The following is a 25334-nucleotide window of genomic DNA, read 5'->3' as shown; positions in this document are numbered from 1 at the left end:
CATTGCACCCTGCCCATGTATCATATATGTAAGGTTTCACCTCAGAACAAACATTTATTAGGAAGCACTTGGTCTCTAGACACAGTTATTCTGCAATAGACCATGTTATCACCACCTCATTAGAAAATCAAGTAAAAATAATATTCAAAAATTTGTAGTTTTTTGACCTGTCCTTGGACTAAGGTCCTAACACTCAGCATGGGACCCTCTATATTGATATTCAAAATGTGCATGAGAGTCAGTTGGGAAAGTTTAGGAAAGAAAGAGTTAAAATTTCCATTTCAATAACACCAGGATGTGTTTTAAAATGTGTTTTTCTTTACCAGTTTCTTACGCACTTACATTATTTGTGACTGAGTTAATTGCATCTTGCCCACTTTTCCCCCACCCCTCACTACAGTGAATAGAAAAATGATCATTCTTTTATGTACAGCTAAAAGGATTTTATTACATTGAGTTAGAAAAGATTCGAACGAATAACTCCTTCCTGATTTTTGCCAGAAAGAAAGGTATGGCTTATTTCTTAACTAAAATTGTTATTTTGGTAAATGTCCTCAATAAATAAGAATGCTTTATTATAAAATTACTTTATGTATTTCCCTTGACAGGCATTTTGAAAATAGTTTGTTTTGCAGCATGCGTTAGAAAATAGCTTTGCTGAAACCTGGGCCATCAATAGGTGCTTTATGGAGAATTTGATTGTGGAAGGATGTTTGTTGTATTTCCTCTGTCTTAGAACAATTTTTAGGTGTTAACTATTACAATCATGCTTTGTAAAATAAAATGTAGAGAATCCTGAAACTCACTATTTTATACACTGGAATGAATTAAAAATAAGCCGTTAACTACCATTTGCCTACCTTTGATAGACTTGTTCCAACAGGATTTTCTTTCATATCATCATTTTATATGACTGCACAGATGTACCTCAATATTTTTAACCAGTGTTCTATCTAAAAATTTCTGTTGTTTTTACTATTTTCATATTAATAATGCTCCAGTGAATATTTTTGTCAATTAATCTGTGTACTCATATATGACTAGCTCTTTAGGAGTGAAATACCAGGATCAAAAATAAGCAAAACAAAAAAAGGCTTTTGAAGATATTGCCTTCGAGAAAGGCAGACTAAAAAAAAATGTTCACTTTCTCTTAAATATTTTGACTAGGATTTTTATGAAAAAAATTTTTTGAAAAAATTCTAATTTGTTAGGTGAAAAACAATATTTCAATTTATGGTAATTTGGTTAATGGTGAGAACAAAACTGTTTTCACATATGCATTAGCCACTTATCTTCCTAGTCTTCCCACCCTCTTTCTTAAACAAATTTCCTTCTTCCTTTACTCCCTCCTTCTTTTCTTTCTATCTTCTTTCCTTTTAATTACAGGTTCATGCTCATGGCAGGCACTGTAACTGGCTTTCCCAGTACTCATTCTCCCCTTATTTTTTTAATGAAACAACTTCAATTTTATTCAGGGCCATTATCTGCCAAATTAAATTACAGGAATGACAACATCAACAACTGTATTTTTCAGCCCATTTTACAGTTAGGGTTGGCCATATGTCGCAATTCCGGCTAATGAGAAGTATGTAGAAGTCGCATTTGAGGAGGACTTTGGGGAAAGCCCTTTAAAATGGAGAAGAGAAACCAGCTTGCTTCCTCTTGGCTTTTGCTGTGTCTCTCCTCTTCCTTTTGACTGATACAAGAATGTGTTACTGCAGGTCTTTTCAATCTCAGGTGAGAAAGAGATGAAAGTCACCTACTTAAGTTGGCGCTGCAGGAAAGCCTAGTCCCTGTTGGCAGAATTGCACCATGATGCTTCTATAATAGCCCCAGACGGTTTACGTCCAGATTTATTTTACATGAGAATAATAAAACTTCCATTTGCTTAAGCCATTCTAAGTCAGGTGTTTATTAGGTATAGCTGATAGAATGTTCTCTGTCTATGTTTAATTGTGAAGACAATATTTTGGTCATTGATCTAAAAGAGGTCTTTAGCCTTAAAAGGTACAAACACCTTATTTAATGAGTGTCGCCAAATATTTTCCAATTTCCTATTAAAAAAATTTTTGTGTGTGGTCTGGTTTAATATTTTAAAAAATTTAGTTATCATCAAATTTATCAGTCTTTTGTTTTATGGTTCCTGCTTTGATATCATATTGAGAAACCTTCTCCAGCACATGATTATTCACTTATGTTTTCACGTAAGACTTGGGTTCATTTTTTACAATAAAAACTAAGATGACCTATATATTATTTCCTCCTACCCAGCTGATGGAAGACATTGCTGATTGATTATGTCACTCATTCTTAGTGAGCAATCAAGTAGGCTGCAAACCTTTTTCCACATCATCTTCCGGACTGCCACCTCTAAACAGTAAAGTTTCGTGTAGCATAAAAGTCATTTGCCGTTCTTGATTTATAGTATTTTGTATTTTTAAAAATTTTATTTCTACAAGCCACCTTAAATAACTTCTTGGACAAAATGGAGCATACGTAAATAAATGAGAAATAAACTGATCTAATGGTAGCTTTAATGATATTCGTCAAGCATCACTAAGAGCAGACAACCTACTATTACTATTTCACAGACTAGAAAAAAAAGCTGAGAAGAGACTTTTTTTGTGTCATGTAGCTTCCAATTTAATAAGAAAGTCAGTATAATTCAAATGATGATATTCCTCAAATGACAAAATCACTGATCTATAAAAGAAATAAACAATTATTTAGACAGGCACATACGTTTTCTTTTAGCCTCTTACTTTCACAATATAAATTAGAGTTTAGATATTCTAAGCGTCTGTAGAGAACTCTTGGCCCCTGGGGTGTTCAGAACCATGCCAATATATTGAGAGGACTTAAAGGTAGATGAACATCTCTGCACAATAGCTCAAAAGTAGGAAGTAATAATTAATGAATTAAAAACATAAGTATAAATATTTAGGGTGGAAAATGTTACTCAGCAAGATTTGAGGAACTAAAAGTAAAGGGAACATTGTCAGTGGACCCTAGAAATAGATCATCCAGAGCATAGCATTTGAGAGTCATGGAGATTTTTCTCTGACCTTAAACTTGGCCCATGCCTTTTATTCTCCCTCTTGTAAACTGCCTTCTGCCTACTTAACATGTACTAGGTTTATAATTATTATGACTTCTCTTCTTGCTCTCTCATTAGAAACAAACAAAAGGGCACTCACTGTAGGTGTAGATGCACATAAAATTTAAAGAGTATTACTTTTAAAATATATGTTTTATAGTTACTTTCAAGGTTTAATTTATATTATTGGGTCCTGAAAGGAAATATCTGGAAAACCCCTAAAAGCTTTCCTCTAGCTGGTGTCTGCCATTGTGCTACTCACTGAAGATGAGTGGCTGGCTGCTCTGATGTTATCGATGATGATTCCACAGCATAAAGTAGGAAGAAATAAATGAGACTGGGCTTCATTGGTTTAACCTCTAGAAGCATCATGCAGCTAGGAAGAGAGGTTGTGGGAGGGGATCAATAGCTGACAAATGAAAAGAGTCTCAGTCAGTTGGAAAGGGCATTTATTTTCCCATGATGTAGTGGAATAAATCACTGTAGAATCCTACAACTCAGGATTGTCTTTTGCAAAATAACATTCTCCGTTTTTCTTTACCTAAAATCTTTCAGTACTATAACATAACATTTTTTTTCTGCCTTGTACCATTAAGAAAATAGAAGTACAACTATCTAAATTGATGTTGGAAGTGAAGCAAATTTATCATCAACTCCATTATCTTGATCAAGTATTTTTGGATAACATAGAAATTTTGTGAAACAATACTAAGTACCACAGAAACTGTGTAATAAAACGTGATTCTTATTCCCATCAAGTTTTTTCCCCCTTAATAAAGTAGCTTATTGCCTACTAGCAACATATGGTCTCAGTTATTCTTTTCTATTGAGAGATTTATCTCAAATCATTGTTTCTCTCACTAATTTTTTTGTGTAAGTCAAATTTTCTTCACATTAGGAGGTCTCTTGGTTGCATGTGACATAAATCAATGTGAGCTGTTTTTGAGGTTATTCTACACCTGCCCTTCCCAAATTTCCATCCATCCACTGCCATTTTGACTAGTGGCTGGTATCTGCCACTGTGTTGCTCTATGCTCTGGGATGCTGAGCCCTGTGGATTCCTTCTCTTGGACCACCTTGCCAATTGACTTCTGGTTGGGTTTAGCAATGGGAGGTGCTGTCAGATATGAATGAGGCCAAGCAGAGAGAGAGAGAGAAAGAGGCATAATTCATTTCTTTTCTCTGTTCTTCTTTGAACAGTGGCTATATTCCCTTAACCACAGCTCCCACAAGGCTGGGCAGCCCTTTCTTTACTGTGCTAGCTCCCACTGCTCTCAGCATATTATTTCTTTCCTTATTTCTTTAGCTTAAGGTAGTAATGGCTTCCAGTTGTTGCCCAGCTATGGGTGCCTCACTGTATTTGTAAGCTTTTGTGTGGCAACAAACAACTGCTAAGTTTCAGCAGATTAAAACAGTAGATATTTCTTTTTTTGCTCGGGTAACATGAGGGCTATGGGTCAGCTGTGGCTCAAATTTCGTGTCTTCTCATTCTGGATCCCAGGCTGAAAGGATATGATGTTTTCATGACAGAGGGCAGAAACTCAAGAAAGCCCAACCCAAACTCCACAATTACAGCTAAAGCTTCTTCTTGGATAGGGCAAATGGCGAGTCTATTGATATATAAGTGGCCAAAACCACATAACAATGCCAAGGTTAAAGTCAAACAAGTGTGGACATTCTCCCATGTGATGCTCAGACTGTCTGAGTGACCTTTATTTCTGCTAAGACTCTGATTAACATAGTTATCTATAGAATTTTAAAAAGGAACATATATTTCCATGGCAATCTCACTGAATACAAAGGCAGGGATTGCAGCAAGCCCCTAGAATGAACCAGAAAAAGACTTGGGTAGTTTTAGGACTTTTCTTTTCTCATCTCTACTCTTTTTTGTTTGCTTCCCTCTTTCTCTTTCTGTAGGACAGCCTCATTTGCAACTTTACCTACATGTTGGCAAATATTGTGTCCAACAGTCCCTGAGTGTAATATTCTATGATGAACTGTCTTTTGGTCCTACCTCTAAATTCCCAGAGAAGGCTCTGACTGGTCTAGAGTGCAAGAGGTGCTCATTACCAGTGCTATTGAAAGAATTCAGTGGGCACAATCATGTTGTACAAAATAGCTGCTTGGACCCAACAACGTCACTACATTGATTATGCCAAAGGAAAATTAAAAGAAAAAAAAAAGGGAACTGGCAAGATCATCCACTAGGTGTCCACTACATCATAAGTTTTCCTTTTGTGATCATTATTTTACTAAACAGCACTTATTAACTAAATAAAATTAGTTTATCTTGTTTAGTGAAATATCTATTCTCTACTTAAAAGAAATATGGGTAATACTATGAGGTCAATTGTCTCTTATTTCGTTTTTAATCTTTGATCTTCTTTATGCAAGACACTATGTCTAAATTTTTAGCTTCTCCCAAATATAGAAATAAATAATATATTTTAAGTAGACATCTCTCTAAAAATACCTGAGAATTCCAATTTCTTTTCTACTGCCATATATGGCTTTGAGTCTGGTAATAAGGACAATTTTACTCATATACTAAGTAATTTTTGAGGGAGAGATTTTAAAGAAAAACAATAAAGTGTAATAATTTACAATGGTTTTGGTAAGTCTACACTGTATAAAGTATTGGTAGCAAGAAAATAATAAAAACAGTATTGTACTTTAAGATTCTTGTCCTCCCTAACTGCTCACAATATATGTGATATTTACTTTCACCTCAACATCACTATGGGGCAGGTATCATAACTCCATCTTGCAGATGAGAAAAACCCAAGCTCAGAGAGGCTGAGTAATTGGTTCAAGGTCACACAGTTATTAAGTGGCAGATTCAAGGCATAAATCCAGGTTGGACTAACTCCAAAATCTGTGCTTATTGGTCAAGTATCTAGGGTGGTACCGGACCCATAGTAGACATCAATAAACATTATCTTCTTTTTCCTGTAAAGACTCTTTTACCTCTATAATATTATTATTTGAATGGTTATTTCAGTAAGTGAGTGGAGCAGGACTCCATTCACCATGATAGATGCCATAGGGGCTCTGAGAGTGAGTTGGCTTCCCAGATTCTATTGAGAGCAGAATCTGAGCTTAATTCTCTTAATTAAGATTTGTAATTTCTGCTTTAGCCCAAAAAATTCTGGAAAATTGTTTTATATTTCAGAGACTTAGAATAATTTTATAGGATCTCTATTTGTCATAGAGTAAATAACAGAAAGAGAGAAGGCAGAGGGCATCCCATTACTCTCATAATTCTGGAGATATTCCATTTTTGAGTTCATATTGAGCCACACACTATTTCTCACATGATTTGCTTTGGAGGTGTTCTTAATTCTAGTCAAATATTTGATACATAAGATGTAATAGTATATTATTACATTACTATACTACATATGAATTTATACATATATTCATATATATAGATGAAGATAAGAAGGAAAATATCAGAATAAAAATATTTATTACTTATGCAATTATGGGAGTATGTTTAAATTTTTGACATTTGAAAGTGATTTATTAAATTTTAAAAGGATACAAAGACAAATTAATGCATCATAATGTTTCAGCTAACGAGAATACACACAAATGGGATCATTCTGAACACTGAAGAAAAGATATTTAATCATTTAGAACACTTCAAAATATATTCATTTATCTCTGCCATGATATTCAAGAAATGTATATTATGGTTTTCCTCTGGACAGGGAAGTAGAGTAGTTATAGAAAACAGTTGGGAGGAAAGTCTGTCAATTATGAATCATGTGTGTTACTAACAAAAAAATAAAGATAAAAAAGAAAATGAATATGTTTCTTCCCTTTCTTTGTAGGTGGAGTAGAATTAGCATGATTCTTAAATTACTGTTTTCTTATCTTTTAAGAATTCTCTACCTCTATTTTATATGAGTCATTTGTAAAACAAATGTTTTTGAGTAAATGACTCCTTATGATATTTTTCAACGTACCTTACCATCACATATATATTACTTAAAAGGCAATAGCTTCATCTAGGCATCGTAGAACATTTAAAAGAGTATAAAATGGAATCTCTAGTTTTAGTGAAATTTTTTTGTTGTTAATATTGATGACAGAACATAGGAAGAGGTATAAATAATAAGGCAAGCTAAAAGCATATGAAATTATTACTACAGTGCCTAGCTTTGGTTGAAAGAAACAATTCAAATAGAGAGAGATCAGAGCGGGCTAGCTGCTAGAGCACAGAGGAGACTTAATGCAGTGTTTGTATTAGATCATACTGAGATGCAGTAACAAAACCATCTAAACAATTCAGTGACCGAAAGAATAATATATTTGCTTATTTCTCATTTAGCAGTCCCAGGTAGGCTTTTGATTAGCTGGATGGCTGTCTCCCATGGTCGAAAGACTCTCATATGGGCAGTTACTTTGCCTCCTTCATTGCGTAGCATCTCCGGTCCCACAGGGCATCTCTCTGAGATAGCCAAAGGGGAAGAACACAGAGAAGCATGAGAGCACTTTTATATGAATCTATATATGTCAGTCCTGGAAGCATACATATCCTCTTCTCTCACATTGCATTTACTATAGCTTGGCAACAAGGCCACACTTCACCACAGAAGACAGGGGCATGCAATCTAGTTGGCCAGCTACATACCTGATGTTTCCATTGCAATGGGAAGAGGAGGAGGGTCCATTTTGGTGGACAACGGAGTATCTATCAGCAGGAAGAACAATAAGAATTATCAGGCTGTTAAACCTCATCAGGCTTCCTTTATCTGACAAACAAAACTTATTCTAGATGATTTCTAATATTATTTCCAGCTTTTAAGTTTCTATGGTTCTGGGAGCTAACATTCAGTATTTATTGTGCTCAGCTGAAGAGATATGTTCATATTGGAAAGGTGCTCGATAACTCTTACATTGCATGGGTAGAGTGGGGTCTTGAATAATTACTGTATTGCCCTGGAGATTTTTTTAAAAATCAAGTGATAGATATTGATCAAGTACTTATAACATAGAAGACACTTTGCCAGGTGCTGTGAAGGACACAAAGAAGTTAACTCATTTTCCCTTGAATATTGATTACATACTACTTATGGGGTAGCTGAATTGGATGGAAAAAAGGGAAATATTTCCAGGGTTCCCCACTTCACAGTATGAGGTAGGAGATGAAGGTGAGTATGACGTGCCCCTTGAATATCTCCTACAAGATTTTTATGAGCCAAAAAAAATCTCTATCATGAGCTTGTTTCCCTGTGATGTCTCTTATAATTGGAGATATTAAATTTGTATTCATTCGGAGCTCTTGTTAATTAACTTGGGGTTAACTATAGTTTTATTGCAAGTAAAAATGCATAACTCCATCCTCTTCTTTATAGGCCAATTAATTAAGATTCTTTATGGGGTAAAATTGGACCTTTAGGCAATTAAAGCATTCCCCACAATTTACCTATTTCTATGAAAATATATTAACAGGTGTTATAATAACTTGAAAATTCTGCCAACTGTAGAATTCTATTGCTGTTGATTCTTAGCCAATTATACCTCTAATATGTCCTAGAACTCTTATCTTTGGATATAATGGTTCTATCTAGACTTTACTTTCCTATGCTTTTAGTTTTTAAAAATTATGTTTCAGAGAAATTACAATCTTGAAGAATTTGGAGAGAACGTTTCCGGTCATTTTCATATTTCGTTTGGCTTCTGGATCATGTCTTGTTATAAACTCACTGCAGTTATTTTTGTTTTGTCTTGAATAGCTGCTTCAATTTACATTTGTTATGTAACATAAGACCTGGCATTAGGAGTCAGGAGGCCTGCATGTTACTTGGGTTTGCCACTTAATAGGTATGTCCTTTACTCTGATGGAGCCTCAGTTTTACTTGTCTGTCAAAAGAGGGGTTTAAACTGTAAGATTGTGTAGGCTGCACTCTCTTTGAAATATTATTCTTCCACATAGGTCGATCACTTTTCTTTATTTGATTATCAATTCCTTATTTTTTGTTTTTAAAAAGGTCAGTTCCTTTAACTTTTTTGGGGGAAAGTATCGTCAAAAGCCCATTTGAACCACATAGCCTAGTGTGCTTATTTAAGATGTAGATTCTTAATTCCTATAACACATTCACTAAATCAGACTTTCTAAGGAAGTACTTCTTAGTTTTTAATGAATATACAAGTCACATAGGGATCTTGTTAAAATGAAAACTCCAATTCAGTATGTCTGGGGTAGGACCAGAGATTCTGCGTTTCTAACAAGCTTACAGATGATACTGCTCATCTGCCAACAACACTGTGAATGAATAGCATGGCTCTCTAAGCGGTAATGGCAGCTCCAACCCAGCAGGACTATGTCTTGAATGGAGACAGAATTAGCCAGATGTGGAATGTACAAAATGTAGCAATCATGCCTAAAACGTAGCATGTGGCATCTGGGTCATATAAAGAAGAAAAGTGTTGCAGAATTAAGAGTAAAGAATATAACGTAATATGTATCAGGTGCTCTTATGAGCTGCCATATCAGAGGACCATGCTCATTGTTGCTACCGTTATTCTAGATCATGAAAATGTGTTGAGGTTCCAAGTCCTAAGCAGTAAGAAGGAAACTGTTTCCTTTTTACCAAGTGCTGCTTTGCTGCATGCTATGCTGCATGCTGCCCACAGGATTGCTCTCATTTCCCTTCTATAGATTTTGCAGAGCCTGTGGCTGGTGTGATCACATCATTTCTAGTCATAGAAATATGGTATCTTTACTCATTTTGTGTGGTGATAGGTAAAGATTGTTTCTGCTGAGGTGAAACTAGCTTGCAGGCCTAGTGAGACTCTGAGAAGTTGCCTGACCTCCCTGTGCATTAAATTTCTGCTAGTGTATGTGTGTGTGTATGTGTGTTTAATTTTTAAAGATTTTTTTCCTGAGGTATACTGACATTAACATTATATCAGTTTCAGGCATACAACCTATTAGTTTGATATTTATTTTGAAAAAAGTGTGTTCCTTTTAATATGAACAGTTTGTGATCTGGGATAAAATTAGCTTACAAGAAAGTCTTTTTCCTCAACTGCAGTACTCAAAGACGAAAATGACTTTGTAGAAATGTGTGCATTTGCATGTTTAAATGGGATCTGATCTATATCGTGCCAAGAACCATTACTGACAATTATGTAGGCTCTGAAATGAAGTTATGACTTAAAGATATATGTGGCATATGTTCTACTCCAATTAAAAAATATGCCTAGGGAAACTTTCTTCCTCTTTCTCTCAATCTCTCTCTTTTTTTAAAAGTTGCTAAAACCTAAGACTCATGTAAACTGATATAGCGTTTTTTTCCTTTGCATGGATATAATGTTTATGCCATTAAACTTTTGAACATCAGATAGTTTTAAATCGCATTTCATGTTGTAATAATAATAATAATGGCAATTCACACTTGCAGAGTTCTCACTAGATGTCAGGCTATGTGCCAAATGACTTAAATGAATTATCGTTTTACTCTATAGTCTCCATAGTCAAGCTGTTCTGTTTAATATGTACATATGAAAAATCTTAATCCTCAGTTGATACTGTGTGTGTGTGCTCACACTCACACAATAAACCCTTGTGAGGAAAAGAAACAAGAACAGTCTTTAAAAAAAAAAAAAAACTCTGAAGTCACGTGACAGATTTAGCAAATTTTTTTATTTACATAGAAATGTGTACACATATTTTCTTTGTACACAGAAAATTCTAAGTATATATATACATATATGATTCCCACATATTTTACAATAAATAGTATTTTAATCTTGTTTCTAGATGAAAATAAAAAGATGTCTCAAAATATTTCACACCAACCACAAAACTACAAAAGCACCTGATGAATCCAGAGCAAAAATTTCAAGCCTGTACTATCACACACTAAGCCTACTACAATTTTTACAAAAACAAAATCAAACACTGTGCAGATATTAGTAGTTAAAGGAAAGAAATGGAGATGCGAAATAGAGAATAGAGCTGTTAGCTTTTTGAACAACGTGGTAAGAGTATTTTTGTTGGTTAGGACAGGTTTCTCTTCGGTCCTCAATTTAATGTTTTACTTTAACTGATATTGTACAGATGAGAAGTGGGGGTGGGGGAGGAGTTAACATCTATTGTAAAAAGAGTAACCTTTCTAATTTCTAAAAACATTTTTACTGGTCATCCAGACCCTTTTTGTTGTGCTAATGGCAAGATCATCCAGTTCTACAATCCATGAGGATTGTCTAACCCCCAGAGAAGATGGGGAGGGCATTGATTGGTAAGAAACATTAATTTCAAAAGCCTGGTGAGTCAGATATATTGATTATTATCACTTAATAATAATTAGTATTGTTTAAATATACTCTTTATTTCTACATGGAATTTGATCCTTCACTCAAATAAGTAAAGTCGAAGAGAATTTAATCTGGGAGGCTAGTAATAATAAATTCATAATGCTGGAATTTCCTTCCTCCACTTCCAACTTTCCCCCATTTCCAGCTTACAAAACAATCACTTTCTCTCAATTTCAGAGTTGTTCTATACATGTATACAAAAATCATACTATAAAATTAACAGAATGAGGTTATAGGTTATAGGATGAATGCAGATTTATGTCATGTGTGATAATCTCGCAGCACTGAATTTGGCAAAAGAATCTAAAAACATTATGGTTTTACTATCATTGAATTGACATATCCAGATTTGCTTTCCCAATACACCAATATTACTACTCAAATGAGAATCATAAGGGTGGTGACCAACAAAGGGCTAAATGTTTAAATCACATTTGCTCAACTTTAGCTCAGATAATAATGTATTTAGTTCCACTGTGACACTGTAACTTTACACATGAGTTTTAAAACAGATTTTACCCCTTCAACTCTCATATCCCTATCAGCACAGATGTGGGGGAAAGACAGCAATAAAAAGAAATCGGTGTCAGAAATGCAATTCATCTACCAAATATAATCTTTTCTGTTACCTTACTGAATCTGCTGTTTTTAAGGTAACCTTCTAAAACATATTTCAAGGCAGTCTCATTTCAAGAGCAGTGTTTATCACATGCATAATTTGATTCTTTCTTGTTACATGTTGCTACCTCTGATTCATTTTTTAGAGAAACAATATTTGGAGGACTTAGCCATCCTCAATGAAAGTGGTGGCTCTTTAGATTTAAGATACTTAAGATAGAAACAAACACATGCCACATTTAAAAATGTTCCTTTTTCATTTCTTTTTTTAAATTTGAAAATGTAATACGGACCTAAGGTTCACTGCTAGAAACAAAAGGGATCCTTTACCATGAAGAGCTGGGCTTGGTCATTCTAATTTGATGTCATTCTAATTTGATCATTCTAATTTGATTCATTCCTCCTTTCTATCACTGGAAAGACTCAGCCAGAAGATAAGTATGGAGTCTCACTATGGTAATTGTAGTCAGGACAGACCTTTTGCACGAGTTTATAATCAACACTGTAAAAGGCAATGTAAATGCAAATGACCTTGAAGGGCTTGGAGCACAGCCAAGACACATGGCTCTGAGTCTGCTCCTGGTAGCAGATCTTCGATGGGTCAAAGTTGCACAGGGCAGTCTTCTTCGCCCGATCTGTTTTTTCATACTCAATGCGACAATTGAAAGATTTGGATTCCTTGGTCTCCAAGGTAGACTGCGGGGAAACTTCAAATTCCACAACTTTGGAGGGGGGTACCAAACTCACTGAAACATTGCCCAGGCCTGTGGAATTATGTCGGAAATAAACACTGAAGGTTCCATTGCCATGGTCAACAATTTTCCCTGTGATCAGTAGGTTGAGTTTAACAGTTTTAATGTTGGAATGGAAGTCACCCCATCCAAACATTTTTTTAAATTTTCCCGTTTTTACTATTGGCCTCCGTTTAGTTCTTGTCAATGTTTCCTGAACCTCCGTGATGTTGGCCAGCCAATCCCAGAAGTGTTCCATGCTGTCCGCATATGCTAAGTGTCCAGGCTTTGGGACTGGAGACTGTTTAACAAACAGGCGCAGAGGATTGATGATCCTTGAGTGTACCACGTTTCCAACCAATGTCCCTGGAGCATCTTTGTCTTCCCAATCCAGCCCCTCGGTGGCATGCACCACCTTTTTACTGTCACAAAATAACTGTGAAAAGAAGAAAGAGAAATAAACTTTAGGTTAGGCTTTGAGCACACACATACTATAAAACCAAAGCACAATGGAAATTCTTGCAATATTATTTCGATTCTTGCTACACACCTGGGCTCAGCACTATAACAAGATGAGCATTTAATTTCAAGTAATGTAAATCCATGAGTACAAAAATTAAAATGAGATAAAAAAAGTTTTTCATTTTAATGGGCTGATGTGATTTTAGTTGCTGTTTCCTAATCTTTACAATTCTATCTTTACAGATTTAGGGAAGTAGTATATTTTGGTCTCTCATTTGATAAAGATGTTAAATTTGTGAGAAATTTTCTTTCAGGTAAAACATAACTATAATGCTGAAGGTTTCTCCCAAGAAGCTAGAAACCATCCAAATATAAAATATTGCTCTTAAATATATTTTGAAATATTAAGACTATTGTTTTCGAAGGCTTATGTCATATAACTTCATAGTTTTTGACAGAATTTTACCTCAAAGTGTAACAGAAAAGGAGCATAAATAGTAATAAAAAGCTCTACAAAAGTTCTAGTTGAAAAGCATAATTTTGAATTAATTAATAGATGGTATATAATACAATAAATTTTATTACAACTGAAATAGACCTTGAAAGATAGAACTGCTAAGAGTTATGTGCATGTGGTTTATAGATTCCACTGTATTGTGGTTCAAATCATACCCACTGAAACATAGCATTTTATCTGCATTTGATTTTTATTTTTATTCTTTTTGTAGTAGTATAAGAGTCTCCATGATTTCTAAAAATCATTTAGTTAAGTCAATGTGGATTTTGAGACATGAAACTGTAATACATAAAGCTACTGCCTGGAGTGAATATTTATAAATGAGTTATAAAGCCTGGAAAATAGGGGTTTCTAGTGGAAATACAGATAGCCTGTTATCTCTAATGGCACAAACCATGCTGGTAATGATTTTCCGGAAAACTGTCAACATGATGAAAAGGATGAGAAAGAAGTGAGGCCGTGTTTATGTACTGTTTCCCCAACGCTTTCATACTTGGAAAAGCACCTGGTAAAATCAGTCTCAGATTATTACAAGTATTGTCGCTTTCAATCTAATTTTGAAAAAAAAAAAAAAATAAGGCACAGCCTGGATTATAAACATTGCACTCTTCTACATGGTAGAGTTTAATAGCATGCGGTTATTTTTTTTATATATGTTCATAAAAGTTTAGAAGCTTAAGTTCTACTAGAGCTTTGTGAAAAGTGTTTTACCTATACCTTGTCCTCAATCACTTTAGAATAGGAATCCAAAAACTTAAATATATATATTTTTCTTTTTTTTCTTTTTTTTCTCCCTTTGGCAGGGGAATTCATAATATATATTAATATATATTGGTCCATTTGATTAGTTTCCTGAATACTTTTCCTCCTCATGTTTAGTATTTTTAAAAATTCTTTTCCCTTAAATTACTGAGATTTGGTAGGACAGCAAATTAATATGATGCACATCCTTACTATTTTGAGAACTTAAATTCATATTACCTCTCCTTAGGGGAGTACACATCCTGAGTTGTGTATCTCCTACGCCAAAAGGCTCTCCTGGTGTTGAAAGGCCGGCATGCTCACCGGGAAAAGAGGGATCATAACTCAGTATTTCTGCTCAAAATATTCTGGGTGTTTCTAATACTGTAATTTGCTTTTTGATTTTGAATACTTTTAATTACAATGTGCATAAACCTCATTCAAATCAATTGGTAATAGCCTGTAGAGTCAGTGCTGGCTCTAGTTATGATTTTAGTTTCCTGAGAACTAATGCAGCCGGGTCTGAGTGAGGAGGTATCCTGGCCTCTCTCCAGCGAGAGGTCCAAGGACACGTGGGCAGATAAGCAATCCTTTGCTGATCAAGGTCTAATTTCTATTTTCTATAATTATGATTCTTACTGCCCAGAGTCTATTATCAATTTTTCACCTGTTTCCAGGACTTCATGAGCTGTGCCTTGCTTGGTCAATTCTGACAGACACACTTTTCACTTGCTGAGAATCTCTACCTAGTATACAAGTTCTCCTTTACTTACCGATCTCTGCCCCTTTCTGAATAGGTAAATAGGGTAAATCATTTCTGAAATTCTCACCTTTTAGCTTGCTTTTTTGTAAATAAATTTCAATTCTTACCTCTACACACCATACTGCTGATTAAATATATTTTCGCTCACAAGTATAACAACAATCTTTGCTACGAGCAGCAACAAGCTCTTTTTTTACATTAAGATGCTTGCTTTACATTACACATTTTCCTGAATTTTTCCTCCTTGATTTAGCACTTTGCCTGATTTTTTTCCTTACTTTCCATTATTGAAAAGCTATAAACAGTGAACCCATAATTCAATGACAGGTAAGTTTGAGATCATGTAGTATCTTAACTGTATTGTTCCATTTTGGAATATATGATACACTCCATTAAGAGAGACATTATGAGATCCTTCTCTTATCGCTAGGACTTCTGCAGTGATACCTCTGGGAATAGTCAATGATAAGAATAATAATAAAAAATGGCCATTTACTGGGATTTAAAGAAAATCTGAAGATTTTCCTCCTAGTAATTTATGTTGCACAACTTGACCCAAACTTATGTGACTCACCCTAAAAAATTTGAGTGTAAAAAGAAATCTAAGCTTATCAAACAGATAAATTAGATGCAATTATTTTCTTTTCGATGGCTCATCAGCTCTTCCAAAAAGGATTCTCCATGTGAGAACTTAAAATGGAATTTGATTTATAAAAATTATATTCTAACACAATACTCTTCAAGTTCAAATATGTATAAGAAGCCCTTGATTTTAAAGTTGGCCTATATAAAAAATAATAAAATTTAACTGATAGCACAGATTTATAATAGTTCTCTGTTCCAGAGACAACATTCAGTAATAGTTCCACAGACAAAAAGCAGAGATATATATTTTAATTTTTTTCTTTGCTCTGGACATCACATTTCCTACTTTGAAAACAACATTAAATGAGTTGAGAAAAGCTGTGTATAACTTCATCTGTTTATTACTTTAAACTAAATGGACAGTTTTCACAAATACTGATTTTCAAATCTAAACCCAAATCTCAAAAAGCTATCAGACAGTGTTGTATAATTAAAATGGTAAATATATTTCTAGTTGTCTTAAAAAAGCTGACAATGGTACCTCCTCTCCTGACTTCCTCTCTCTTTGATGTAACTTGTTCAATCTTTCCCTGGTATGCAGACATCACTGGTAAGAGGGCACTTTCTCCTATAACGAGGTCTACAAATATTTGGTTGTATGACTTAAGACCCCAAGGTTCATGCTTATCTTCAAAAGACCTAATCAGGAATGACTAGGGTTGGATGAGTCACAGTCTTGCCCTTCACTCATCCATACACTCCCAATATGGAAGCAGTATGGTGGAAAAGCATAGGATTTAGTGGCAGATGATCTCATCACTCTTCACTTAAGTGAACCTTGGTTTTTTCAACTATATCTCCTTAGCTAGTTTATTGTAAGGATGAAATAAAAGAACAGATGGAAATTACTGAGCCCAAATTATGGCAAAAAGAATTCAATAACTGATGGCCCCTGCATGGTCCAATGGATAGTCCCATGTCTCCTATTCAAGAATTTTTATGTATTCTCAGGCCTCTAGGAAACTGATTATGGTTAATCAAGAAAACTCGTTGGGTGCCATATAATACATTGATGACTGAGTAGAAAGCAGCATTTTCAACTCCAGAGCATCTATCAAATGTTTCCTTGTGTTTCCAGTCTCTCTGGCATCTGAGTCATAGTCAGATTGCTTGCACAGGTAGGCTCTCTTTGCCAAAAAAAAAAAAAAAAAAAAAAGTGGATCTTTAAATCTAACCTACCAAATGAGTCAGCAAAGGGAGCTGAAAGTACAACATGCCTGGCAGGTGCCCTCGTTTCTGAACCATTTCCATGATACAACGTACTGGGTGAGGGCTGTAGGTGGTTCTGAAGCTGCTGGCAAACCACTCTGCCCAAGGCAAAGTTGTTAGATGTTTTCCACAAAACGCATGGCTGTATTCCCTCGTTACTTTTGTACTTGCTGAGGCTCTCTATGTTAATATTGGTATCACTGCTGTCTTTGTCCCATCATATTGCAATAATAATGCAAAAACATTTAACTGCAAGCACAAAACGGAGTCTAAAAAAGGGAGAAAGAAGAATTGCTGTGCTTTATCTGTTCAAACATTCCTTGATTTCGACACATTTATCAAAGCTTAAGTAATTTATGTCTTGGCAGGGTGTATCAATTTCACAAAGCACACACATTAGCTAGATACAATGATATCATATTAGCTTTTTTTTGCATCTTACAGAAGAGCTCAAAAAGATTAATAAAAGCTCAAACCTTCATCAATTAAATGAAGCAGGTGGAAGGGAGTAAAGGAAGAAGACTGTATTTCATTTCGGTTCTTTTGTTTTCAGGGGGAAAAAAAAGCTGACAGGTTCAAATCATTCATCATAACAAGCTGGAGTTGAATTTCCCTGATAATTAAATGCATTTTTTCCCAAGAGGCAGAGAAGCTGCAATGAATTTTATAGTAGCAGATGTGAGAACTCCTGCAAATTATGGAAATAATTTATAAACTAAAAAGCATCTTTCTCTGCAAATACTATAACAGAAGATCCTTTTTTCAATATCTATTATGTATTTTTCAGTAAAAATTTTATTTTAGAATAATTTTAGATTACAGAAAAGTTGCATAGTACAGTTACCACATACACACACACACACACACACATACATATATAATTTTTTTTTAGGCAAGTCAACCACAAAAGTTGCATAGTACAGTTACCATACACACACACACACACACACACACACACACACACACACATACATATATAATTTTTTTTTTTAGGCAAGTCAACCCTTGGTTGTCCTCACAGATTGTAAGGACTTTGTCAGCTTACAATCCCTCATTTTTTAATTTTTTTATGCCTACAGCACCTGGTCTTCCTAGGTGGTCTCCCATCCAAGTATTAACTAGGCCCAACCCTGCTTAGCTTCTGAGATCAGTCAGGATCAGGCCTGTTTCGGGTGGCAGGGCCTTAGACCCTATGTTGTTAATATCTTAAATTATAGTACACTAGTTGCAACTAATGAAACAAAATTGATACATTATTATTAACTCAAGTCTATGCTTTACTCAGATTTCCTTATTTTTTTCTAATGTCCTTTATCTGGATCCCATTTAAGATTCCATATTAAATTTGGTCCTCACAAATGCTGAGGCTTGTCTTGGCTACAATAGATTCTTAGTCTTTCCTTGTTTTTGATGGAGTACTGGTTATTTTGTAGAATAACCTTCAATTTGAGTTTGATGCTTTTCTCACAATTAGACTGGAGTTATGGGTTTTGGGGAGGAAGAATACAGAGGGGCCATTTTTGTCACTGCATCTCAATGCTACATGAAAGCAACACGACTTATCAGAGTCAATCTTCTGGCTTAGGTAGAAAATATATTTTTTAACGTTTTTTATTTCAGAATTCTCATAGGCTCATATATTTTTGTTATCATAAATTCAATCTACATTTAATTCAGTGGTGCTTAGTTTTTTTTTTTTTTTTTTAAGTCAGGAACACTCAAGCATTTCAGTTTGTAACTCTTTGCTGCATCACTAAGTGTTCTAAAATAACTTCATATCATTTGTTGTTAAAGAAATCATGCACTATAAATTATTCTGGCAATATTACATGCTATAAATGTGTCTACCACCATCATTATAATTATTGCTGTTTTATTTTGACTAAATCTTAATTTCTTAAAAATCGAAACCATTTTAATAATTAATAGCTTAACAAATAAAAGTTTATTCTATAAATGTCTTAAATTTATAGCTTTGGAGTTACTTTCTGACTGTATTAGATTCAAATGCCCCTTTTCTCAGTTTTGGAGCCAGTCCATTGTATTTAATTCTACACATCTAGTGAGTCAGTATCAACTTTTAGATGAAGGACCTGTTGACCAAGAGGAATAGAGCTAATAAAAGAACGCCCACGAAAGAGTATTCTATATTCATAGTGCTCTGGGTGCGACAAGGCCACTAATGCTGCTTGGTTTCCCTTGGGATCTAGGGAAGTAAGACCTTTGCCATAATTATGATAAAATCCTTTTTTATATATCCATCATTGTGATAGCTTTGCTTCTTCCTTGCAGTAGCATGGGGTGCTGGGTCCTAAACTGTGGGTGAAGGGGACATGTGGGAGTGGGAAGAGGAAGAATGGTGTTTGGAAGAGGGGAGGAGCTCTCCCTACAGCCAGTGGATAATAGAAAGGAAGTTAATGGCATTTAAAGCTTTGAGCTTCTGAGGTTCAAATTCTATCCAATATATACTGTATCATTATCAGTCCAAGTAGCTTTATCCTATAGCAATCCTAATAGGTGGTATTTTTCCTATTTGACAAAATGCCAATGGAAGAGGGATCACCACTGGCCTTGCTGCCCCAGTCCAGTGTCTAACAATTCTAATTGCCACGTTTATTTAATAGCTATTGACTCTTCACCTTCATGACACCAGGGGAGTAGGAGAGACTTCAATTTTCTCAGTAATTGAAGCTTAGCACTTTAAGCTCACTGCCTCCTGATTTTAGCACACCTTGTTTAAGAAAGTGGGAAGTCTAAAACAGTTTAGACATATTTCCACAAAAATATCATTTTATTTTGTAGGAGTGAGTTTATTGCTTCACTGACTTTTGCCTATACCTGAAATCATATGACTGCTACTGTACTCCCACATTGCACTTGCAAATTATTGAATTGGGAGAAGTAGAACAAACGAATCAAGTCTGTATATTGTGGAAATGAACCTGTTGGTACATCCTCCAGTGGCTGAATTTATCCAATCAGAGAAATTGTGCCAAGAGTGAAGAAATAAATGAAAGAAACAGGGCCAACGAACTCAATCAGAACAGGTAAAATCAGAAGCAGGAAAGAGCAAAGGATAGAAATAGTAGTGATTTGATTTACTAGAAGGGGTTGGGGTCAGGGACACCTGAATGGAAATCTGGCACTGTCACTTATGGTCTCATCATCCTGTGCAAGCCACATCCCTTCTCTGTGCCTGCTTTTCTGTACAGTAAATAGTGAAAGAAAAGGCTGGAGCTGCACTTCAGAAAGATGAAGGAGGCTGCGAGGTAGAAAGTGAACAGAGTGAGGCAGATCTATGGGCAGAAACACTTGCAAGGAGGTGAGTTCCATAGTCCAGAGGAGAAGGGAGGAGATCTGGAACAGTGGTCACAAATGCATGCAATCAGTTTTAATCGCTGATTCAACAGATTTTTTGAATGCCTTCCAGGTGCATTACTTTGCTCAAGGCACTGGGAGCATACTGCTGGATAGGTCACAGAGTTTTCTTCTTCATGTGATTTGCAGAAGAGCAGGGAAAAACATAAATAAATAATCATACATAAATAATATCTCACTTGTCTATGGCCATGCCACACTGAACAAGCCTGATCCCATCTGATCTTGGAAGTTAAGCAGGGTCAGGCCTGGTTAGTACTTGGATGGAAGACCACCTAGGAAGACCAGGTGCTGTAGGCATAAAACCAACCAACCAACCAACTAACAAACAAACACATAAATAAATAAAATAAGGGATTGTAAGCTGACAAGTTCCTTGTAAACTGTGAGCTCAACCGAGGGTTGTCTTGCCTAAAAAAAAAAAAAAAAAATCTCACTTAGTCATGGTTATCATAAGGGTCTGAATATATAGGTATGTGTGTATATATATGTACACATACATACGTACACATGTATCATTATAGCAAGAAGCATAGAGAGCAAGTCCTAAATAGAGGAAGCAACAGTGCAGGAAGTGAACAGAACTGAGTAATTCATACCTTTATTCTGATAAGGGAAGTAAAATCCAAGATTTACTAGTTGATAGTTGATAAAGAATGAATTTGTAATAAGAAAACAAGCCGATCTTGATATTCATATGCCTTTCTTCTTGTTCCAAATTGTTTATTAATTTGTTTATAATTACTAATGAGAGTGTGGTAACATTATAAGACAATAGTTATATTTTTTTCTAGTGAAAGTTTATTTTTTCTTTTCTTCTTTTCCAGCTTCGAGGTTAATTGACAAATAACATTGTAATATATTTGAAGTGTACAAAGTGATGATTTGATATACATTTACATTGTGAAAGAATTTCCAGCATCAAGTTAATTGACATCTACCACCTCACATAGTTCTTTTTAAATTTTGTAAGAATTCTTAAGAAAGGGTTCTTAGCAAATTTTATACAATACAACATTTTCAATTATACAGCACAGTATTATCAATTACAGTCACTATGCTATAAATTAGGTATTCAGAACTTATTTACTTTATAGCTGAAGTACATGTCCACTTCCCTTAACCATAAATAAACTCTAACATTCAGTTGGTGCTGAATTCCTAACTTGGAGATTTAGCGCTCAGAGGTGGCCACCTTAGGAGGCCTTGTCTTTCATCCTTAAACTTCCTAAGAATTGTTGAAGGTTTAAAGTATCTATTCTGAGATAGCCAGATCTTTGCTATAATAATGGTGTAACCCTTGTATATAATTCTATCTAGTTAATATAATATGTATTAATGCTTCCTGATAATAAACTAAGTATGCTCTGGATAAATAACAATATTTGGAAATAATGTAGATATATCTTTATGTTTATAGATGTGTTAAAATATGCTGATGTCTACGAATAGTCAACAAATCTAGCTAATGTCTATGATTTTCACAAGAACACAAATGTTGTAAATGAAAGGTAAAACAAAAAAACACTATTTTTTTTTCCCTGTAATCATAGCATTGAAGACACTGCTATACCTCAAGAGAATGTTTTCAGTTTTCTGTGTTTATAGTGATTATAAAATATTTACAACCTATACTGGTTTACCATGAAACACTTGCCATTATATATATATATATATATATATATATATATATATATATATATATATATATAAATACATAATACATAGATTGAATAGATACCTATCATTAACAAGGAAGGCCATACCTTTAACTATTTTACAGTCCAAAACATATTGTCTTCTATTCAAAAAAAGGAAAGTACGATTTTCCAGCATGAAGCGAAATGAGCTGAATGCTCCAAACTTGAGGATTTCTATCAAGCTGGGACAGTTGGCTTTTTCTTGATAACAGTACTGGCATATGCTATAAGAGATAAATTGACATAGATCTGTACAAATATTTTTTAAAGACAGCTGGCTTGCTCCTCTTGGATATTCTGGAAGCATTTATTAGTGTTCTTTCAGAATGACAATAATTGCTAAGTACCAATTTGGAAGAATAACTGGTTTGTTTAATAGATCTGTTTATAATGTTTGTGATAGGATCTATATAGCTAGCCATTAATTTTTTCACTGGGGATACTATTTTAAGCCAAGAACCCCCAAAGTGACCACTGTTATACAATCTAGAGGCGACTTGCAGATCCAATTATAGCTAAGGACCTATAGAACAGATAATGAAAGTGGTCTAAAGCCTTATTTTTGTTCCATATACATAGCTTATATAATTGGATTGCTTTAACAATTCTGTCCTGTATTCTGTAGTTAAAACTAAAATGGCAACCCACTCAGCAGAAAAAACTAAACCAAACCAAAACAAAACACAAAATAAAACACTGTCATGGCCGAACTCAGCATTCCATTAAATTTTTTGCTTGCAAACAAATCTTGTAAAGCATTTTCTCTAGGTAGAAATTTTACAGAATATCATCCTTGCTGACAAAACAGGGACACGTATCTGCTGGACAACACACAATACTATATTGATGATTAGTAGTATGGCTTCCCCTAGAGTCATATTTCTGGGGCTCCATTACAGAACTGTCACAGTAGATTAAAAGAAGAATGGCATAAAGGAAATGAAGAATGACAGAGTCAAACATGTATCAATGTATTAATTGTACCTATTAATATTTTGCGGCATAATGTGGCATTGTTTAAAAATTCATTCGCAAGTTGAAAAACAAATGATTGCTTGGGAGAAGAAAGCTAAACAGCAGACATCCTTTCTGCTGAGAGTAGCAAATTCACTTACCTTTCAGATATCTTTTAATAGTTACCCTTTACATTTTCTAAATTGATACAGGAACTAACAGGAAACATAAATGTGAAGACAGAAATCTTAGCAGTAAGAGCCAAAAAACTAGATTGCAATGCTTGGCAGTAGTTTTATTGCTAATGTTAAATATGGCAATTCTTATTTTATCTTGATGACAGTAATCTGAAAAATCAATGACACAACCTCTGTAAAAAAATCACACACATAAACCTAACACACAGAAATAGCATGTGTATAAACACATGTGTGCATGCACATACCATAATTTCTATAAACATTTAAGGAAACTGGTGTGAAAGAAAACATAGGTTTTATTTTGTTAGCAAGCTGAATAAAAGAGGCTCTTTAACAAATTACGAAAGGCTCGAAGCAAATGTTAAAGATGCCTTGTGGTACGGGGTGCTGTAATATCATAATGTCATAAATATCATCATATGGCCACGTTTGCTGAGTAAAACAGGGTCAGATTGCAGTCTCCTTAAAACTCAGAATGCAAGTTTCGAGAGTCAAACAAAGTATTCTTTTGTTAATGAAACAGAAACAGTCCCTTTGCTGTTAAGGAATAAAATGGCTTAGCATGGTAAGTGGCACTGTCTGTTTTCCCCCATGTGTCCTTATAACCACGAACCAAGTTTTCATTGGAGAAGAGTTTCACATGACAGAACACATAAATACTTCTGAAATATCATGGCCTGAGAGAGACAACACGAGTCTGTGTCTTGACATCTAAAAGTTGGCATTTAAAAAGGAAGGATGCAACAGAGGGAAGAGCAGTCAAACGAGGAGTGGAAATGCCAGATATTGTATTTCTGTGTGAGTTTAGGCAGAGTTTCAATGTGGGATGAGGAAACATGGTTGGGGGCAGCTTCCGGGGGTGGGACACAAGATGGGGGTTAGCAGTGAATATGTGTATGACTTTGCATTTTACCATCAAATCCATTTGATATTTCAATCTTCGGGTACCGTAAATCTGGCAGTTATGCTGCCTGAGACGGGTAGTTTTAGTTGTCAACTTGGCTACGCTATAGTGCTCAGTTATTCAAACACTAATCTAGGTGTTGCTTTGAGGTATTTCGTAGAGGTGGTTAACATCTACGATCGGTTTTCTTTTTTCTTCCGTTCGAAATGTCAGCATTTATTGATTACATTCTTTCACTAAACATGACATTTATTAATTTAAAATATTTTTCCAAATTGTTTTAGATACACTGTATATTTCACTTGAAAACATTCACAGTCTGTTAGGGATTTTTACAGCATCCTACACAAATGTGCTGCTTTATTATGATTTAATACAAACACGTTTTGTAAGAACAGTAACAGTTTCCATACTATTAAACTTATTCAGCAAAAAAATATAAATCCCTAGTACTCATATATATGAAACTGATAATTGTGTTAAACTTATTTTTGCAATAATCATTCCTGACACTTATGCTGAGAATTATAGCATTTTCATAAATAATCTCATTTGATTTTTACACCTATTTTGTGAGGTATGTAGTGCAGGAAAATAGCCTTGAGAGCTTAAAAGGCTTGTCCTAGATCCAAGTTTTGAAAGGCAGCAAAAAATCTAGATGACAGGTCTTCTGTATCAAGTCACTGCTCTTTCCACACTAACACTCTAATAGACCTGATACCAAACAACAACAACAAATAGGAAACAAAACCTCAATCAATACAATATTAATAACATATTTGCCTTATAGAAAAATTCATTCATTATGAAATGAAAAGTTTATTCTAGAAAATGAAACTAAGAAAACTGAGGAAAATTAAAGTCTGATAGCCACTGTCAATATTTTAATATTTATTCATACTTTTCCTTTAGTAATAGAAATAACACACATTTTATATATCATCTTTAATTATTTTTAAAGAAAATATATAGTATTCAGTTGCATAATCAATTGCTCAAGTGCTATAAAAGAAAAAAAATCTTACTATTGCTAAGAGTAAAATCTAAATTCAAATCAGGGTCAGTTTCCTCTAAACCTCCTCCC

The 25334-nt window shown here is 34.6% G+C and overlaps 1 protein-coding gene and 2 pseudogenes across 1 annotated transcript in view; 1 reads left to right on the top strand and 2 right to left on the bottom strand.

The window, feature by feature from the left end:
- Positions 1 to 10833: 10833 nt before the first annotated feature.
- The window catches only part of NXPH2 (neurexophilin 2), a 100094-nt gene continuing 85593 nt past the window's right edge, over positions 10834 to 25334 (bottom strand). Inside the window, exon 2 of the mRNA XM_036237148.1 lies at positions 10834 to 13213. Coding sequence (XP_036093041.1) covers positions 12470 to 13213 — 744 coding nt within the window. The 3' untranslated portion in view covers positions 10834 to 12469. The remainder of the gene's footprint in view (positions 13214 to 25334) is intronic.
- Positions 18185 to 18303, bottom strand: LOC118614250 (annotated as a pseudogene).
- Positions 20674 to 20792, top strand: LOC118614376 (annotated as a pseudogene).

Source organism: Rousettus aegyptiacus, unplaced genomic scaffold (genome assembly GCF_014176215.1).
Source record: "Rousettus aegyptiacus isolate mRouAeg1 unplaced genomic scaffold, mRouAeg1.p scaffold_m13_p_2, whole genome shotgun sequence".
NCBI classification, from domain to species: Eukaryota; Metazoa; Chordata; class Mammalia; order Chiroptera; family Pteropodidae; genus Rousettus; species Rousettus aegyptiacus.
This window is presented reverse-complemented; position numbering and strand designations above follow the sequence as displayed.